General features: G+C 40.0%; 1 protein-coding gene across 1 annotated transcript in view; it reads left to right on the top strand.

Moving 5' to 3' along the window:
- The window catches only part of LOC308053278 (chloride channel protein C-like), a gene marked incomplete at its 3' end in the record, with an annotated part of 89099 nt that overhangs the window by 8193 nt on the left and 60774 nt on the right, over positions 1-20132 (top strand). The window contains 8 exon segments of the mRNA XM_080364134.1: positions 1127-1151; positions 1155-1219; positions 3780-4023; positions 7319-7513; positions 12374-12471; positions 15619-15719; positions 16225-16396; positions 17978-18149. Coding sequence (XP_080220260.1) covers positions 1127-1151; positions 1155-1219; positions 3780-4023; positions 7319-7513; positions 12374-12471; positions 15619-15719; positions 16225-16396; positions 17978-18149 — 1072 coding nt within the window.

Here is a 20132-nt window from a genome sequence, read left to right as displayed (position 1 = left end):
TGCTTTGTTGGCTGATTTGCTTTTTTATTTTTGATCCTTTTAGAAAGCATTCATCCTTGCGGATTGTTCTCTACCTCTACACTGCCCTGACCAAACCTCTCCTCCTCCTCACCACCTTTTCACGTTTTCTGTTACTCCGTGGGTTTATATATATTTATTTATTTGCACAGAGGTGCAGCACTCCAGGGAATGACTCAGATGTTCGAAAATAGGAGGGCATGATTAGTCAGAGGCAGCCACAAACCTTTGAGACAATGATTGCCAAGGTTTAGCTCTCCCTTTAGGTTTCTTTTGTTTTCTTTGCTTTCAGACATTTGTCTCCAGGAGCTCAGAAGCTGCAGCTGTGATTTTTATTTTTTCCTTTGTGCTGGGTTGGTAACAGTGATGCATGAGCCAAAGAATTGAATCATATTTCCATGAAGAAAGTCAGCACGGTATTAACGTGATGCCTTTTCAAAACATAGGAATTAAGAGCTAGTTTAATTTAATTTAGCTGGAACCCTTCACGATTTTTATTAAATATAAACACACATAAGTTGCTAAAAGCCTCTGAGAGATTCGTTAAGGCCCCTAATTTAAGTCTTTCAGAAAGGTCTTCCAAGATTATACAATGGATAGATTTTTCATTTCACTAAGGGTTTGGATTATTTTTCCCCTTTTAAATATATTTTGAAGTGCTGCCTGGGAACACGCTGTAATGATTTGAATCATTACACATCTTCTCTTACAAGCAGGGCTGTTCCGACTGCCATGGTTTTTAACTTGAGAACAGATGATTGAAATGATGGGCTATAGTCTGACGTGTCACCACAGTTGGGCAGACCTTAACATGCAGTTCTGCAAAAGGCATTTCATGGTGCATCAGCACAACACCCCCTGCAAAAGAGACATTTAAGTCTCCGAGTCAAGAATGTGAAAGCCTTTAATAGCCTCCTGCTTTATGTCAATGGGGCTTTGCATATTTAAAAGACACATTCAACATTTTCCATATTTAAATCTGTTGAAACCAATCTAGCTTTGCTGCTGCACGCCAGCTAAGACTCTGTCTTCCCCTGCCTTTAAACCCAGACTGATTTGTGAATAATTCAGGAAAATAGTGCTCTCAATTATACACCATCACTTTCAGTGCTCTCCTGGGTTGTGGCCTGAGCTAGCTGCAGTCGGACACCCTTGGAATCCACCTACCGATCTTCACCAGGTTTCGGAATTCAGCTGATAAGTAAGTGATGGGCAGAACTGGGGGATCCGAAGGGGGTGCCCCATCACCCACCCTTGGCACCCCGGGGGTGTCCATTGAGTCACTGGCAAGCCCATTGCATCTGGAAGGGAAACAGATGCTACTCCAGCAATCTTTCAGCTTTCCTGCTCTTTGTCACTTTGGAGTGGGGGAAAAAGCCACCTGCTCTAATTAAATAAGCTTGTTTAATTAGACAACTTTAAAGTTCTTTAGTTAAGGGAAGGTTCACAAGTTGTTTTATCAAACGCTCGTGAAATAATACATTAATACTGAAGACCTTTTCTCATTGCCTTCTGGGTTGTATAAAGAGGGAGAAAAATGCAGGATTTTTAGGCATAGAGTTTATCCTCAAAATAATGATGCTGGCCCACAAAAAAGAGAGCTGATGAGGATTGCACAATGTGCACAGGGGCCCCTTGTTTTATTTATCTGGTTTTGAAAAAGTAAATTGTTTGTGACACTTTTTTAATCTGACTTTCCTCTGCTCATGCATGTCTGTTGGGTAACTCTGGTAAACTCTTGTGAACGGTTTTACTGAAATTAATGAGATTAGTTTCCAGAAGAAGAAATTATAAACCAGTTTGTCTTCTGGGTGGTATTTATTTTCATGTTGACAAACAAAGCCCTATACAATACTGTTGCTTTTTTTTTTCTAAACCAAAAAAGACTTCCATGTGTTAATTTTCTGAAGAAATATAAAGAATTCAAATGAACTGCCACTGTAGCTTAAAAGAAAATAAAAAAGCACCAAAAGGAATATACAGGATCTCCTTGGCCTTTAGCCTTTAAAGATCCATCATTAAAATAAATCTGAGACATGCTAGTTAAACAAAATGTTAGTCATGGAAGAAATCAGCAATTGTGGTAAGAGAAGCAGCAAGAACTTTGTTTTTCTCTGCAGGATCTAGTTATAATAAGAAAGAAGCGTTAGCTTGCAGTCAGGAGCCATCCTGGGAGAGACAGGTTGTGTGGAATTCCCCTTCACAGAAGGGGTTATTGGTGAGCAGCAAAGACCAGTTTCAGTCTAAGTGAGAGGTCACTTCTTTACAAAGAGCAGGATGAAAGAATCCCACTTCCCTGATATCTTTTGGAGTTATTAAGCAGGCTCAAGAGATGTGCCCTCTCCAAGGACAGGCACAGACAGGGCAGTAACTCAGCAAGTGTTATAATGTTGAAAGATCTTAAGACATCCCTCCATCAGGCAGCTGTAATGGATGTGTAGGAGGGGGTTCGGTTTCATTGTTGATGCTACTGGTGGAACTCTGGACAACTTGTGAAACTCATGGACAACTGACTGGAGCAAGAAGCTGGAGACATCCAAGCAAAGCTCGCCCAGCTTTTACTGAGTGCAGTACCTTTTGAGGTCCCTGCTGCTGGAAACAATGTCACTGTGAAGATACAGCGTGCAGGCAAAAATCCATGCACAGGAGTGTCTGACTCGGCATTTGTTAGTTGGAAAATATCAGACTTAAATTTGCCTGGGCAGCTTTACCAGTGGGCTTTAAGGGCTTTGCCACATGAACTCTCTAGTCTTTTCCCTTACTTTCTGTTCATTATCCTCATTGCAAACCATCACAACAGAGAAGTCAAAAGAGCCCCCTAATGTTTGAAGAAGATACTAGTTTTATAAGCTGGTGAGCACTAGTGATTAGTGCATTCATTATATGCATCAGCATCACTCCAGTATCCCCCGCCAAGGCTGGATTCGAATCTCATTTTCCAAGGCAGAATTCAAGCATAATTTTATTTCCACTTTCAATATCCTTCCCTCTGTTTTGCACATTGTGGCCTTCTTTAAAAATGTAATATTTGTCTGATGCAGGATGTTGGTTTTGTATGGTGAAATGGATGCATTGGAAAGAAAATTATGGGGGGTGTGTGTGAAAATAAATAATAGTGAATGTATAAAGGGGGACTGTCCATTAATGACCATTAATGTCTTTCTTTACAACACTATCTCTCCTCTTTCCTCTAAATCTAAACCTCTCCTGGCACAACTTGAGGCCATTTCCTCTCATCCCATCACTTGCTACTTGGGAGAAGAGACCAACCCCCTCCATGCTACAACCTCCTTTCAGGTAGTTGCAGACAGCGATAAGGTCTCCCCTCAGCCTCCTTTCCTCCAGGCTGAACAGCCCCAGCTCCCTCAGCCGCTCCTCACCAGACTTGTGCTCCAGGCCTCTCACCAGTTTCGTCGCCCTCCTCTGCATTTATTTCAGCCCTGTGACTGCCCTGCTCCAGGGTGTGAAGTGGTATGTTAGGCTGGTCAGTGCTGCCGCATGATATGGACAAGTGGTCCCTGTGCTATGATGTTATAGGATTGAGGGTTTTCACAACGCCAGAGCTCATGACAGACAGATCTGAACTCAAATCCTAGAGATACAAGGCACTATAATAACCCCAAAATAAGTTAGCAGGTCTTTAAGTTCAGCCCCATAAACCCAGATTTGACAGGAAACTATGTTTATAGAGGTGTGTTTGTTTTGTTTTTTTTTTTCTGTTTTTCTCATTATCCAAATTTTGATTCTTCTACCTGCTGCAGGCGCAGTTTCATTACAGCTGGCGCGGGAGCAGGGATAGCTTCGGTATTTCGTGCCCCCATCGGCGGGCTCTTGTTCACATTGGAAGAAGTGTCTTCATTCTGGGACATCAGGCTGGCCTGGCAAACCTTCTTCTGCTGCTTGATGGCTACCTTCACCACGGATTTACTGTCCTCTTCTCTCTATGGGTTTGTTTACAGAGGTCATTTTGGATTTTTTGAAGCAGAGAAAAGAATTCTATTTTGGGTATGTACTGTGTGGCTGTGGGAGGAACTGGGAGGAGGAAAGGAGATTATATGTACAATTATCAGATCAGCAGATATGAAAACCTTCACACTTTACATCTGGTAATCACTTAGATGCAACACAGAGTTGTTTTGTTCTAAATTAAAGTAAACAAATAGGCAAAGCATCTACTGTTTACTTATTAGCTAATAATATAAGTTATTAAGATAACTTCCTGTGTTGATGCTGGGTGGGAGAGGGATACTTTGAAGTAAAGGAAGAAGCAGAGAAGCCCTTACATAGGGTGTCCTCTGCTTCTGTAGCTGGCATGAGCTCTTCATTATTGCTGCAGGCATTGCTGTACCATGCCCCTGTTCCTTGGTGCTTACAGATTAAACATTTGAAAAATATAATCACTGTTTGTTCCTGGTTGCACAATGGGGGTGACCTTCAGCCTCAGCTACCTTTACTTTATTCCTTCCAGCATGGCACAACCTTGGTCTTTGAATCTTACCTTGTGTCTACCTAAAAATAGCTGCTTTTATTATAATGTCTTTTGCTCATTTTTATTGCAAGATGATTCAATAGGTATGTGCAAGTATCATGACCTTCACTTCTTCTTGCCTAAATATCCTTCTTTGTATTTGACTTGAAGATAAATTAGCTAAAAATGAAACTCTCATCTTCTGAATCCCAGTTCAGTTTTTGCTACTAAGTAAATTTTTCCTAAGGTAATTCCCTGATCACTTTCATTGATGTCTGAATTTCTTCTGGCTTGTATCTCTCTAGCAATGCAGAAAACAGAGATTATGGTATTTTCTTCATGGAGGCATATCTTGGTTGGGAAAATGGACAACATTTTTTTTGTGTGCATGCTGTCTGATACAATGATTTTGCATATGTTCTGCTAAAGTAATTGGGGTATATTTGCTTCCCACAAGTTTAGCTGCTGTAAGCAGAGAAGACATTGGTTTTTCAACCCAAATCCTTTTTGTGAACCAACTCATACACTGTGCAGTCCCCCAAACAGTTGCAGTGACGCAACCAAAAAGATACAGATTTGTGGCAGAAAGGTGATACTACACAGGCAGGGAAGAGGTCAGACCTTCCAAAGTCAGATTCATTGCCGAAGCCAAAGTATTGTGTAACAGACAGCTGCATGCACAGGGGAGAGGAGATTCACTTCAATGCTATTTTACAATAAATGTAACTCTTTTAACACTCATTTCAGGATGTTTTTTGTAAAGATCAGTAGATTCTGTCTCCTTCTATATTGTCTTAGTGTCATTAGAGGGAAAAGCTAGCAAAAATTATTATCAACAAGATTTCTGGCACAGTTCAGTGTTTTTTGGCTCTCAATGTGGTACAGATAACCAGAAACATTTTCATTTCACTGAACACGGGGCTCAGGGGAAATTTTGCTTCTTTCATGTTTTGCAGCACTAACCAACACACTTTACAGCGGATAAGCTCTTGAGTTGAAAGATTGTGGGTTATATTTCTCAAAAAAATTCATTTTCTTCAGTTTTATTCCACATAGCATAATGTTACAATGGGGAGTTTATTGTGCTCCAGAGCATGAGATTTTCAGGAAGCTTAACTTTATTTTTACGTAGGCCATTGGATTATTTGTAGAGGTGAAGCTTGCTCTGTAGGTAACAGATTTTTCTTGGTGACTGGCCAAAGCCTGTGGTTGATACTACAGCAAAAACAAACAATACACTGTGCCACCTTTCATTCCCAGCCTGTGGAGCACTTGCTTGACTTTACCTTTATTGCCACACACATGCAGCGTAATGTGCATATATTACTTTAAAACAAACATCTCAGTATATCTTTCCCTTAGGAAAAATGGAGGTAGAAAGAGAAAACAATAAAACCACAAATGTCTATTTTTAATTTTAATACAGGATGGGAATTAGGTAGAGTCTGTTGCACAATATTTGGATCCTGCAAGAAATAAACCAGATTTTTTCTACTTCAAGTTAAGCCACTTCTCTCTAAATTCAATGTCTTAAACATTAGATATCTTTAAATCCTTTGGGAAGGGATGGATTTTGTTGCAGCTATTGGTAAAAATAGCATTATTAAAGTTTTGCTTAGTACGTAGAGTACCTACATATGTGACGATTGTAGTCCTGATATAAGACATGATACACATTAACGTACACGCTAAGTGTAACCTGTAGGTGTTGGGCTTCTTGTGCCTGGGAATGGCTGCTGGGATTCTCCCTCTTCCAGATCTGGTTTCTCAGTGAGCAGCACCTGATGGACCAGCTCTTTAAGCTGGGCTGGACTTTGACCCTGACATTCCTCCTCTCAGGAAATACCACCAGTGTTTAGTGCAGCTGCCTGGCAGTTTTGTTAGTATCTAGGCTAGTTGTAGGAAGAATAAGTGTCAAGAAGAGGAGGACGACGAAGAAAAAAAGTTTAAACAATAAGAGGGTCTGTGTAGTTGCTAAAGCAATTTAAGGCAGGCTGACAGTTTCTCCTGTCTGCTGCCCCCAAGATTACACCAGTTTAGGTGCTTTTGCAGGCAACCCTTGACATGCACCCTTGTTGCTTCTTGCCAGGTAGCTTTCTGAGGATTTTGTGATCTCTTACTCTGTCCAGATCCTAACCTTGGCAAAGGATCCTAACCCTAAGCCTGGGCTAAGGACACAATATCCTCACAGCTTTTAATAGATTGCCACTGGTCTATTAGCCCCTTTTTGTTGGCTGGAAGGTGAAATTAAAACATGATATTGCTCTCATCCTTGCTGCCTGTTGAGGAATCAAGCAGAAAATTCAATTACTGTCCTAGCTGCCAGATTACATTCTGTGCTTGTGATTTATTGTTCTGTGAGTTGTTCCAGATCAGCAACAATTTTCACAGTTTTATTTAAATAAATTTACTTATAAATTATCTCAATGCACATGGATTCAGGTTGACACTTCATAAATGGACTCTCCCAAATTATGATGTAGATATAGACACAGTGAGCAAAGCTCACTGGTTCAGCGGAGTCTTTTGAAGTGTTCATTAAGGCAAATATGTTGTATTATTTGGATGTAACCTGAAGTGCTGAGTGCTTGGGATAACCAACACCAGTGTCTACCTGCTGGTTCTGCTCCTGTGAGGTGTGCAAGAAGAGTACACCATGTCTCATGAAATCAGCTTTAAATTAATTAGCTGAACTCCCTGAACCACAAGGAAAGATTTATTTCCTGTATGGAAATTACTTGGTGGCATCAGGTTTTTAAGAGAGGATGCAATATTTGGTGTCACTGGCAGGATGCTCAGAACTTTTGTTTTTTTCTCCCTTCTTTGACTCAGGTTAAGAACTTGCTGGACATTAACGTCTTGGCCTTCATTCCGACCATTCTCCTTGGAATGCTTGGAGGTCTTCTGGGAGCTCTCTTTGTTTCCCTAAATATAAGGATTAATAAATTACGTATGCAGTTCTTTAATTCAATTCCAAAAGTATCCCTCAGAAAAGCAAGCAAACTATTGGAAACTGTACTCATCCTTGTAAGTAAATAATATGGTTCTCTTGATTCTGTAATATTTACAGTGGCTAATGAGGGCAGGTCATAAATTGGCTGGATGGAAAAGTGGATGTCACCTGCTGATACTTGATAATGTACAACAGAATACAAAAAACATGGATTTACAAAGTACATATAGGTATTTAATGTTGGTGGGTATATAAGAATGGAGAAGGCTTTGTTTGTGTTTTGTTTTGGTTTGGTTTTTTAGTGCTTGAAGTATTTTACCTGTAGAGTTGCTCTCCTACTGCTGCTCTGACAGTATTACATTGACCTAGTGACATGTAGCAGTTATATTGGTGTGATTTTTGCATTTATCTGCAACCTATGGAGGCTGTCACAAGTATATTTTATCTATTTTTCTCCATTTTTATTTTCTAGTGGTTGATCCTCTCATTACCTCACACAGCTTGTTCATGTAGCAGAACCAGGTGGACGTGCTCCTCCACACCTCTGCACCTGGGCACTTTTTCAGCTGTTACATTGGAAAGAACAGTTAGGAGACGGTTAGCGTAACCATATGTATTTTTACCTCAATACTGCAAAGGAGATCTCTGCCTGTTGTGGGAACAGACACATGAAAAATGAATGTTGTAGGTGGTTTAAAAGTGATGGATAGGTACAGAAAACTTTCTGGAGCTGACTGTGTATCTGGAGTCAGTTATGTCTAGTTGTTACTGAGGTAGGTCAGCCTGGAGCCTCAGATGTCCTGATAAGGCATGATGGGGCCATTTTACCTCTAGGCTTTGGAGTTTCCACTTGGCATTGTATGGCTTTAAGGACGGTCTTGCCATTGGAATGAAAAGGGTATAGACAAAAGGTTCCCATATTTTGAATGTTTTCATAATTTTCATTTTTTTACTTTGGTTATAACTTATGTATGTTGTTAAATGTGGAGGAAGGAAACCTTCAGAGCTTTTCTACTTCACTTTTAGTAAATTGTGCAAATTTGTGTTTCTCTGCAAGTTTCTCTAGAGAATACTTGCTTGTTATAATTTTTCTTTCTTTTCCCACCATTTTTGAGAAAGTCTTTCTGAGGAGTTTTCAGAACTTTTAAGTGTTGAGATGACCTTTCTTTAGGGAAATGGGTGCACACTGAAACCCCTTTCTTTCTGCTCTTAGGCAGACTTGCCAGTATGTTTTATGTATGCCAAACAGATTTTTCTTATATATACTGCTGCATACTTTCTCTTCCCTCCTGGAGAGAAGGTCACTCAATTGTAGACCAATGGGTTGGCCACACAGATGCTCTCCTCCCATCAGCCCAAACATGCCTTCAGCAGCTGTTACTCTGAGCCAACAAAAGCACATAAGCTTCAGGGAAAAGCACTCACCTTGGCTCAGGTCAGCAACCTAGATGATACTGGGAAGAAAACAATTAGTATTTTAAATAGAAAAAAGGAAACTTTTGGAGCTTTAGCTAGTGTGAATTAGTGTGAATAACTACAGGTTGAGGCACACGGTCAATTCTCTGGACACTCTCCACAGATTGGTACAGAGATGCATACATTTCCCATAGGCTGCACTATTTTTCCTCTCCATAGGGTCAGAAAAGAACATTTCACTTAGTCCTTGGAAGGTGTGCATGCTATGGCAGTCCTTGTCCCCTGCCTAGTCCTGCTCGTTGCTCAGAGCAACATCCTGCTTGTTGGGTTCTCTGTTGGCACATCAGGGGTGAAATCTAACATCCATGGGGAGGAGGAGGAGGAATACGGGTGAATACGGATCCCTGTGGATGGACTGTGGTGAAGCAGGCCCATACCGTTCATAACAACTGGATATCAGCTCCTCGCAGCAGCAGGATGTTGGATTCTCATTTCTAGCCACTGTTTGTTCAGTCTATCGCTGAGGTGAAACACCTTAAGGAAGCTCACCTGAAGCGTTTGGCTTCCACATCTGAGGGAGTGGATAAGGTAGGTAGGGAAAACTGATTTTCTCAGCTCTAGGGGAGAGTCTTTCCACTGCCCAGCCTTCTTTTGTCATGCTATCAATTTGCTCCCAGGGACTTCATACTGTTGAGTACTGTGATAAGACATCCTAACAAAAAAATCAGTTTTCAAATGAGCATGATGAAGAGTAGTGTCCCATGTGTGACTCCCATTAGTCCTGTGTAAAATACACAGTTTCCAAAGGACCTCTGTTTGTGAGAGGTCAGGTTTGTAAGAATTATTATTTTAACAATTTGGAGCCAGAACATTGTTTGATGACTGCTTCCCCTACTATTGGGTAAGGTTGGGCTTTCTCAGGGAACCTTACAAAAACCTTGCATAAACTACTTAATGCATAAAACCCACACAGTTCCTTATTACTTCTCAGAAAAAACAAAAACAAAACAAGCCACAGCATAAGCCAGCAAGATGCAGTGTGTTAGAAGGTACTATAGGATTAAACTCAAGATCAGATAGCAAAGATTTAGTGTCAGACAGAAAGGAAATGCCTCCTAAGAGTTATTTTATGCTGTTTAGGAGTGGTGCCTTACTGACTCCAAGAGTTCATGGAGCAGTTAGCACCTTGCCAGGTCATACCTGGAACTGGGAGCACAGCATGTGTTTTGTAGGGCTGTAGTGCTAACAAGAGCTTTTCTGTGTATGTATTTTTGTCTTAATCCTTGATTTTTTTAAAAAATACTGTGTGTGTGTTTGTTTGTTTGTTTTTTTACATTAACTTTGTAGCAGGAATTCTTATTCAGAATGTGTTTTCCGTTTTATTAGCTCTAGAAGATCCTGCTCAGGTCACAGTCATTATTTTATTATAACTTGGCAAAAAAAGGCAGGAAAGAAACTGTTTGATCTGAGAGCCACACATTTTTTTTGTTGTTTTTAAGAAGCTCACATTATTAAGCAACTGAAAGAAACTCTGTCACAGTGACTTTAACCAAAAATAATCTTGTATAAACCAGTCTGCATTTAAACTTGGAAAGAACCCATCACGGTATCTTCCACACCCACAACATAACCCGGAGTACCATTCCTTTGACTGGAATTGAGTATCTAATCTTCAGCCCATAGATTAGGCTAAGCCGTCTTCCTAAGTGCCCTTCTGCCCCTTGGCCTGCGTTTGCTTCTCCTCAATTCATCACCTTTCTCTCCGTGAGGAAATCACAATGTAGATAATGTTTTGCCAAGAATCTGGCAGAGCTATCTTTCTTTTTCTAATTTTTTTATCACGTTGACTAATGCTTCTATTCCAAAAGCTCAGTGTTTCCATGGGCAGGGTGGACAATTTAAGGATATATGCATATATGCTTATATATTAAGCTGTCAAAACTTTAAAAGCTTACTTGAGAGGACTACTTTTTTTTTCTACTTAGCTGTGAAGATAGGCTACTGCTTTATATATGTAGCCACTGGCTCCAGGCTAGCTGTCCTCTTAGCTCCTTTTGGACTATGGGCCTTGGCAAAAACTTGACCTGGGTTTGAACTGTCCCAGAGTTAAGTTTTCAGAAACAAAACCTGACCTAAGCTTTATGAAGACTGAACTACTCCCAGTTTCATCTGTCTTTTGTAGATGCACTCTGCCCATAAGCTTATAATCTTTGAGATACAGGGAAACAAAGACTTGAGATACGATTGTCTGAGAAATTGTCACAAATGCACACAGCTGAATCTCAGCTTGAGGATTTCTATAAATGTGCTACCTGAGCAGTTTTATAACAATTCACGGCATGCATGAAACCTTGTGCTTGGAGTATATGTTATTATTACGGTCGTGTGTTCTAGCAATTCCTCTCCAACTGCCTACTGAAAGATTTTCTAGGTTTTTTTTTTTTTTTTGGGTTTTTTTTTTGGTTTTTTTTGTTTTTTTTTTTTCTTTTTGGTGTGTGTGTCTTAATTTATTTCGAAATGTAACTTGATCTCAACTAAGTTGAAAAACTTAACATGGATTTTCAATGAAATATAACTGCATTATATTGACCTATTTTATGTTGAAAGATACATACAATTGAAATGCAGTCATGTCTCGTAAAAACTTCTTTTGCTTTTGGTGAATGCAAAGCAGCCAGTGAAAACACCTCTTGCTGTGCTCTCTTTTACACGTTTTAGTTTGATTCATGTTTACTTCAAAATGGGCATATGGAAAACTAGTAGAGGGACCAGATAAATTCTGTTCATCCATTTGGGTTGCAATGTCTGTGTCTCTACTGTATAGTATGCAATCTGCTTTAGTCATTATACCTGTCTAGTATTGCTAGGATGCCTAGGAACTTCTTTCTGTTGATTAATTGAATATTAGTCCTTTTGTAACATCCTCCTTAAAAGGGAAGGGAAGCAATAAGCTTACAAGTTAGAAACAAGTCTTCATCTGTTCATACTGACCAGGGACTTCAAATTTGCATAAATCAGGAAGTAACTTTAAATGAAGCAGTGGATTGTTTTTGACACACAGCATGATTTTAGGTACCAACCAAAAAACTTGGGATCTACATGTTTTACATTAAGCACTAAGTCCTTGCTGTGCAAAGGCTGCAGTGTCGGGCTGGTGGCCTGCGAGGAGCTCTGACTGAACATGGAAGGTGATGGGGAGGCTGGGCACATGTAGAGCACCTCGAGTGCTGCAGATCTTTCTCTCCGGAGGGAGAGGTGGCTCTCTGGTGGCTGCAAAGTTGAAGCTCAGTCATCTGGTTGCAACAGCTGAGTCCCTGAATGTCGATGGGATGAATCTGGGCATCAGTGGCTGCTTAGGAGCAAATGCTGATCTTCTGGGGTATGTGAGCAAGACAAAAGGACAAACTCCTTGTGGTAACTGCTGGTGCTGGTGATCTTAGACACTTTTCTTTCTTTTTTTTTTTTGTGTCTATTTCTACATCTCACGATAATCTATTTACTTATTTCAATACCTGCAGGTATGTACGACGACTGTTACAGTGTATTTGCCATATTTCTTTCCTTGCACTCCAGTCATAAGCGTGAGAAACTACCAGCTGAGCAACAACTCAGAAATGTAAGTAGGCAGAGTCACCAGGAGCCTATCTATGTAAATACAATTATTAACCATTTCTCCTGGTTAGTTGTTAAAAGGATTTGGGATGGAAAAATTGGACGGTGCATCAGAGCCGAATGTTTAAAATGAATTCATGTAGAGACAAGAATCACACTTAATCTTCTAATTCTTAGCTTCAGTCAACTGTATTGTCAGAGGGACATGATTTGATCAGTCATCTATGTAAGAACACTAATAGGTAAGACATCAAAGGAGCATGCCGCTACAGCACAAGCTGTAATCCTGGGACTTAAAATGACAAAAATTTTGTTAATAACCAGGCAGGGAATATGTGGCTGAATGGCTAAGGATTCTATGGGTGATGCAGTTGAAGAGATCCTTGAATCTGATACAGGTTTTGTAGTCCAAGTTCTTTCTTGAGAAACACCTATGAGGAATCCAAAGGAAATAGAAAAAAAAAATTGCTCATATTGAGGTTAAATGACAGCTTGATTTCACAGTCATTGCAAAAGGTCACTACTAACTTGTAGTTTTGTAATTTGTAAAATTATGAATTCCTAGTTCCAGGTGGGCAGAACAGTAAATACGGACTAACTTGCCATTGGTGGCAGGACTCTGAACATCTTATTTAAGTATATAGAAAGCAGACATACTTTCCCATTTTTGCCACCAATTCTAGACTGTTGTTTGACTTGCAATACCTAGCTCAGTATTGCTTGCTATAATATATATTTACATATTCCTTATAAAAGCTAACTTTGTTACTTACTTAGTACCAGGACTTGGTAACTATGGGTATTTAGATTGCTACAGGAAAAGCCTATTTCTTCACCCTGACATCCTTTCTTATTTTAAAGACTAAATGCTTGCAAAATGTTATTTTTCAAAACAAAAGTATTTTTTCTCTAAAGGAAAAACATATGAAACCATGATAATTTCATGGCTTTGTCTGTCTCTGAATCAAAAATAGCCAGGCTGATCCAACCTAGGGTCTAAATGGTCTTCATGCCAATTTTTCATTTGGTGTGGCTACAAGTTACAGAGAGTATATCCTGTTGAAAATGGATCAGTCTGAAGGGAATTAAGCATCAAATTGACATGGACTTTGCAAGACCATGCATATGCTGAAGATAGTGATAAAGTCTCTAGAGAGCTTGTAATAAGGTGCATGACTAAATGTGGAAGCTTATTCACTGTTCTCCCGTTCTTAGAAATTTAAAAAGGGAATTATTATTGGAGTTGTGAGATTTTAGTTAGGATCATTTAGATTGGGCTAATCTCAGTATAATCTGAGGTTCTTACTGCTCCAGAGACAGGTAAATATCATTAACATTTGAAGATCCAATAGGTTAGTAACAGACACCCTTGCCACTTTAGGATATTCAATAAGAACTATATAACAGAAAAATGGTGAGATATTTAGTTTTGTCTTCTGTACTGATCCAGCTTGGTGAAGTGAGTGTTTTTTCTTTTAAACCATGAGAGTACAAGAGCTGCATCTCCAGGTGGTGCTGTATGTGGCTATACCAGTATGAAGGTGCTTCCTTTTAGCATAGCTTATGCTCATAAATTTATACTAAAACAGCGCTTTCAGTAGCATTTTGTAGCACCTTCAGCAGGCCTTTATAATCCTGGGACAAAGAGGAATAGGAGGTCATGGGGAGGCAGGAGAAGAACGTAAAGAAGTGATGGGCTTCTTCCCTTAGCAGGTCTTGGAGCAGCACTTGCCTCCCAGCAGGGTGGTAGTGCGGTCCTCTCATCCACACCAGGGAGAAATTCATCTTGACTAAATGCACTGATTTCAAATAGGAAGTGTTAGTGGTACAAAACCCTGTGTGTAAACAAGCCCTACATCTCCATCCTCTGTGCTTTGTTCTTCTTGCTCAAGCATGCATTTTAATTGTAAAAAAACCTTGCTTTTATTGTTTCTCTCTCTGTTATTTTGGCATTTCTGCAAGCTTCAAATTGCCTCTCAGGTGTACTGTTTCTTGTGTGTGCAGTCCTCTACTGTTAGTAAAGACATTGGTATAGAATTTGAGGTTCTGCTACAAGTGGGTTGCACAACTATATGAGTTCTAAAGCATGACAGAGTAATTAAGTAAGTTTATTTTTTATTGACCATTATGAATTTGGAATATGTTCTTGTTTGAGTGGTTGAACTAATGAAAAAGCAAAATACAAGATTGGGAAGTATCTTGTGTTCCTTTGGTTGCCAATCTGGGATCTGGAAGAAATTTTCTTGCACTAATTGTTGGCTGCATCTTGAGTTTTCTGTGTAGTTCCGAGCAGGGGTCAGGTGGATTAAATACCACAGATCTCCTGCTCTTTGTTCCAGAAACAGAGTTTATATTGTTACTGTTTAGGTTGTGGCAATGTCCAAAACATGCTGGGTGCTGTCCAAATGGGAAGAAGGAAGTTCTACCAGCTTGGAGGGTGCAATTGCTCCAGATGCCAGAGATTGAGACAGTGTCCAGGAATAGTAGTGCTGTACAGAAAGGCTGGTCATGGTCAGCATGATAGCTGGCAGTCTAAGTTGCAAGATGTTGAAATACCTGGTGACAGTATTTACCGAAGGAGAGCATTAAGAACATGTTGGACAAACATCTTTTAGGTGTGGTTTTGGTAGAGCCTGTGCTGCTGTGGGAGAGGAAATCTCTAAGTCCTTCCTGCTCTCCATGGCACTCTCCTGTGCAAAGATTACTAACTTCAAATACATCTGTGAGCTTGGGATGCTGTGCTTACCCACAGAAAGATTTGTCAGGAATGATAAATTTTTGGTCTGCTGATCCTATTTTATGGAGTTACAATGATATGTATGGGCAAGGAGATCAAGTCCAGGATGGGCATCTTGGATTTTTTTTTTCCTGTTTTCTAGTTTTAGGCAGTGTAATGTGATCCCACTTCTGGAAATTTTGGGTTTCAGCAGCAGGAGGTTTATGCAGAGGAATATGAGCTTTAATAAACATTTAGTAGAACAATTAATAAACTGATCTAGTAAACTAGATTTATTAGTTAATATAACAACTTAATTGGGAGATGTAAGGGAAGGTATGCGAAAAAATTATGCGTAGATGCGTTCTGTACAGGCACAAAGGGAACTTATATTCACCCATTTAATTTGTTTGTTTGTTTGTTTTATTATTTAAGCATAAATCAGTTCAAGAGGGAAATTTCAGAATATAGCTGTTCATCAAGCACATGGATTGGTCCAGATGGAGTCAGATATTCTAATCAAACCTTCAATCAAGGTAAGAGGATTGATACCTGGCAATAAAGTGAATTTATATAACTTGAGGTGATATTTGAGTATATTTTTGCATAATGTAGGTTTTCTTCAAAGTAACCTAGTGCTCCCTTTTGAGGGATATATCGGAACTAATTTCTACATTTGAGCCAAATATGCTGGGAAGTTCCTGAGTTATTACCTCTCAGAGGAATGGGGTAAGAGCCCTACTGAAGTAGTACAATTGCCTTTCTTTGGTTTAAATAGCTGTAGGTTCTCCTTGTTTAGATTAAGACTAACATCACACAGACTAGACTGGTAAGAAGAAATTTTTCTTGTTTTCCTGAAAGTGCCCCAGATGCTGAAGCTGTCCTGTAAACTCCAGTTAACTGGTCTATGTACGTTGCTGATTTTTTTATCAGGTTTAGGCGAACAAGAACTACCACATGAGAACTGCCACTACCATGTGTTTTCATAAAGGATCATTTTAATGTTTTGTATTTCCCCAAATCTCTTCCTCTGTGTTGCAGCTGCTGCACTTCTAGTCGAAAATGGGAAGCAAGGGATCACGTATCTTTTTAAACGTGGGACTCATGAAGAATTTGGATACACATCTCTCTGCACTGCATTGGCATTTTATTTCATCCTCAGCTGCTGGACAGCAGGTTCTGCTGTTGCCAGTGGCCTGGTCATTCCTATGCTGTAAGATTCACCCTTCCTGGTTTAAGCTTCCTATACAAAAGGCCCATGTTGAGTAGCAACAATTGTAAGCTGAAAACTTGGCAATAGCAAAGCTATAATTGCTTGAAGGAGGTTATATAGGTGGAACAGGATGGTTTGCTTGGAAAGAGATGCTGAAATTGTGGAAGAGAATAAAAAAAAAAATCATCTGAGAATAGCTGTGGAAGGACCATAGCCAAAACTGTGTACTTTACAAGTATAGATTGTTCAAATTCTTTGGGGACCCAGAGAGAGTCTTGGCTGCTACCTCCATCTCTGTAACTGTAGAAATATGGGTTCAGATCCAGACTTTTCATCTGTTTCTTATGCATATAATAGCCTGAATCTTAATCTTGGACATCAGCACCCTAGACTTTGGAGAAAACTGTAGTTAGGTCTTTTGTTGTACTTTTAGAAAGCTGTGGTAGACCAGAGCAAAGTTCTTACAGTAATGTTGAGAAGTTTAATGTTCAGTAAGCAAGAAGACATGGTTGGAGAGTGAGTATCCAGCAAAATGCAATTCAAATACTGGAAAAATTCTAAGAAATATAGTTGTGTCTGCAGCCTTCTGCCTTTGCCCTACCCCTGAGTATTTGTCTCCTACCCTCCCCAAACTGTTGTCTAAATCGTTTCGTAATATGCAGTGTTTGGTGAAACATGGTGTATTTGGCTGAATAGATATTGATAGTCAAGTCTGTCAGCCACCTCTCATGTTTGTTTCTGACCTGATAACCTAATTTTTATAACAACGCTAGAACTAATAGAACTGCATCCATCAATAGAATGAATAAATTTCATGAATAAATGGGAAAAAGCTATGAAATAGTGCAAGGTGATGCTCCCCAAATTAGATAGTATGTATCATACCTATGTCTATTGAATAAATAATAATAAAAATTAACAATTTCTGGAAGGTGAATGTCTGTATAAATCCATTTCATTGGCTGATCTGTATATTTTATTTCGTGCATATGAAATGAAATGCTGTATCTGATGCCAGCAATTACATGCCCAACTGTGCTCAATTTTGGGTTGTTTTGCTTTTCAGTGTAGCATATGGTTGGTTTGAGGACTCCTGGGTTCTCTTCACAGCTTCATCTCTACTTGGCTTTGGGCAGGTCATTAATAGCTCTTACTCCATTTTGCCCATTGGTTAGATGGCTGTAATATTTTGCTTGCCAGCTTTATGGGGTGCAGGTAGATTTAATTTGAAGAAATTATATAAGGCCAGAACTCTAGAAGTCCAGGCTTTTAATCTGAAATATCCAAGTGTATATGTTTGTGACCTATGCTTTTGACTATATACCCATGAAGTTCATTCTCATTTGGCTTTGAAGAACTTTAAAAAATACATACTCTAAGCCCTTTGTCTTCAAAGTATGGTAAATCTGGCATTTTTGTGCTTGTGTTCAGCACTAAGTAAATGCTCATGCAATAACTTTTCTTGGGAAAGCAGTTACTATGGAAGTTGACAAAATTAACCTGGGATCAGCATAATATTAGAAGCATTTTGAGAAAAAACTAGCATGGCAAGAGGTCTGCTCTTTTTCTTCTTGCATACAGGTACACAGGAGCTTTGTATGGCAGGATAATTGGTTTGATCCTTGTTTCCATTTTTGGTGTTCAAACTAATGAATATGGAGCATGGATTGATCCAGGTCTCTTTGCTGCTGTTGGAGCTGCCTCCTTTTTCAGCGGTGTGTCAAGGCTAACCATTTCCCTCACTGTGATAATGGTAAGTATGTTTTCAGGTATTAGTGTGGCCAAGGTTAAGTTGAGCTTTTGCTGCTGCAGCTAAACAGACTAAATGAATGATTGGTAGCCCATGCACATTGAAACACAGAAAACTATATTATTGGCCTGGCTACTTCTAGCTTGTCTAAAGAATTTTCTTTTTGTGGGACCTTTTATTTGTGAAGTGTAAGTTTGGAAATAACACTTTGACTGAGAAAACTGACTATCCATTTTCCTATTTTTTAATTTTTTGGGGGTTACAAAAATGATAATGGTGTCAGTGGTTTACAAACAAGAAAACAGAATATGCTAACTTTTTTCGTACTGGATTACAAAAAAAGACAGTAGATCACACTGCTTGGCTTGTGAATTGACTTCTGTTGGGGCTGAGGGCCTTATGCAATGAACCTTTTTATTCTGAGACTGAATCTGGCCTTCTGGATGGCGTAAGTGAAGGATTTTCAGTAGTATAGGCAAGTGATGCAATGAGAAGGCTCCCAGGTTTCTCTGGTGAATTTATGCCTTATAGATCTCAACATTTTGAGATCCCCTTGGAACACATTTCATATTTCTTTTTCCTGCCCCTCTCCATTTCTAACAGAACATTTTGAGTCCGTGCTGCAATACTTTCTAGGCAAACATCTGAAAGCTAAAGGATTGGCAAATAATAGTCTTACAATTGGAGAGGATGTTCTTTGCTCTCCCTGGTTGCAACACCTGGGAACGGTGAGTTGTAAGATGCAGCTGAAATTCAGCTTAGTCAACAGAGAAGTGATGTTGAGGTCACAGGGGGAAGCTTTCACCCTTCTACAGCAGGACATTCACATCCTATGAGCGTTACTGTGTGTGGAAATTTCACCCATGACTAAACCCAGTCTTGGCTGTCGGACTGGCTTTGCCCAAAAGGATCTCATTAAAATCTTTGCAGATGTCAGAATTCACACGGGGTGATCAAGCCAGGATTTTCCCTCCTAGTATGCTGTTGCGCAGTGTTTGATAAAGTAGGTGTTTACCGTCACTTGCTCAGAATTGGGTTCATTTTAGTGATAGGTTGTGTAAATTATGTAGAAAGCATTTTTTTTTTTTAATATTTTAGCTTGAAAGGTGGTATGTGTGCATAAAAACTTATCTGTTGTGAAATAATAATTAGATTGATTATGGAAAAAACCCTACTTCGGTGTCCTCTTGGTACTTTAGCACTTATTAATTCATGGCAACCCTGGCAGTACATACAGACGAGGGGACAAGTTGCTGCAGAACAGCTCTGCAGAGAGGCATCTGGGGGTTCTGGTTGATGGCAAGTTGAACGTGAGCCAACATTCTGCCCTGGCAGCCAAGAAGGCCAGCTGTGTCCTGGGTGCATCCAGCACAGCATTGCCAGCCGGGCGAAGGAGGTGATTGTCCTGCTCTGCTCTGCACTGGTGCGGCCTCACCTGGAGCACTGGGTGCAGGTCTGGGAAACAAAGGATAAAAAAAATATAAAACTACTAGAGAGTGTCCAGAAGAGGCTATGAAGTTGATGAAGAGTTTAGAGAGGAAGCTGTAGGAGGAGCAGCTAAAGTCACTTGATTTGTTCAGCCTGGAGGAGACTGAGAGGAGACCTCATCACAGCTAGAAAGGGAGGAGGAGGAAGGAGCAGATGCCAATCTCTCCTCTCTGGAGACCAGTGACAAAACCCGAGGGAATGGCAGGAAAATGTGCCAGGGGAGGTTTAGGTTGGACATTAGGAAAAGGTTCTTTGCCCAGAGGGTGGTGGAGCACTGGAACAGGCTCCCCAGGGAGGTGTCACAGCCCCAAGCCTGACAGTGTTCAAGAAGAGACTGGACAACACCCTCAGACACATGGTGTGAACTGTGGGGTTGTCATATGCAGGGACAGGAGTCAGACTCGATGATCCTTGTGGGTCCTTTCCAACTCAGGATGTTCTGTAATACTATGATTAAGTACAAATTCACTCTGGTATTTTTGCTTTTATCATTGCTGT

The sequence above is a fragment of the Nesoenas mayeri genome, assembly GCF_963082525.1.
Source record: "Nesoenas mayeri genome assembly, chromosome: 2".
Taxonomy (NCBI): domain Eukaryota; kingdom Metazoa; phylum Chordata; class Aves; order Columbiformes; family Columbidae; genus Nesoenas; species Nesoenas mayeri.
This window is presented reverse-complemented; position numbering and strand designations above follow the sequence as displayed.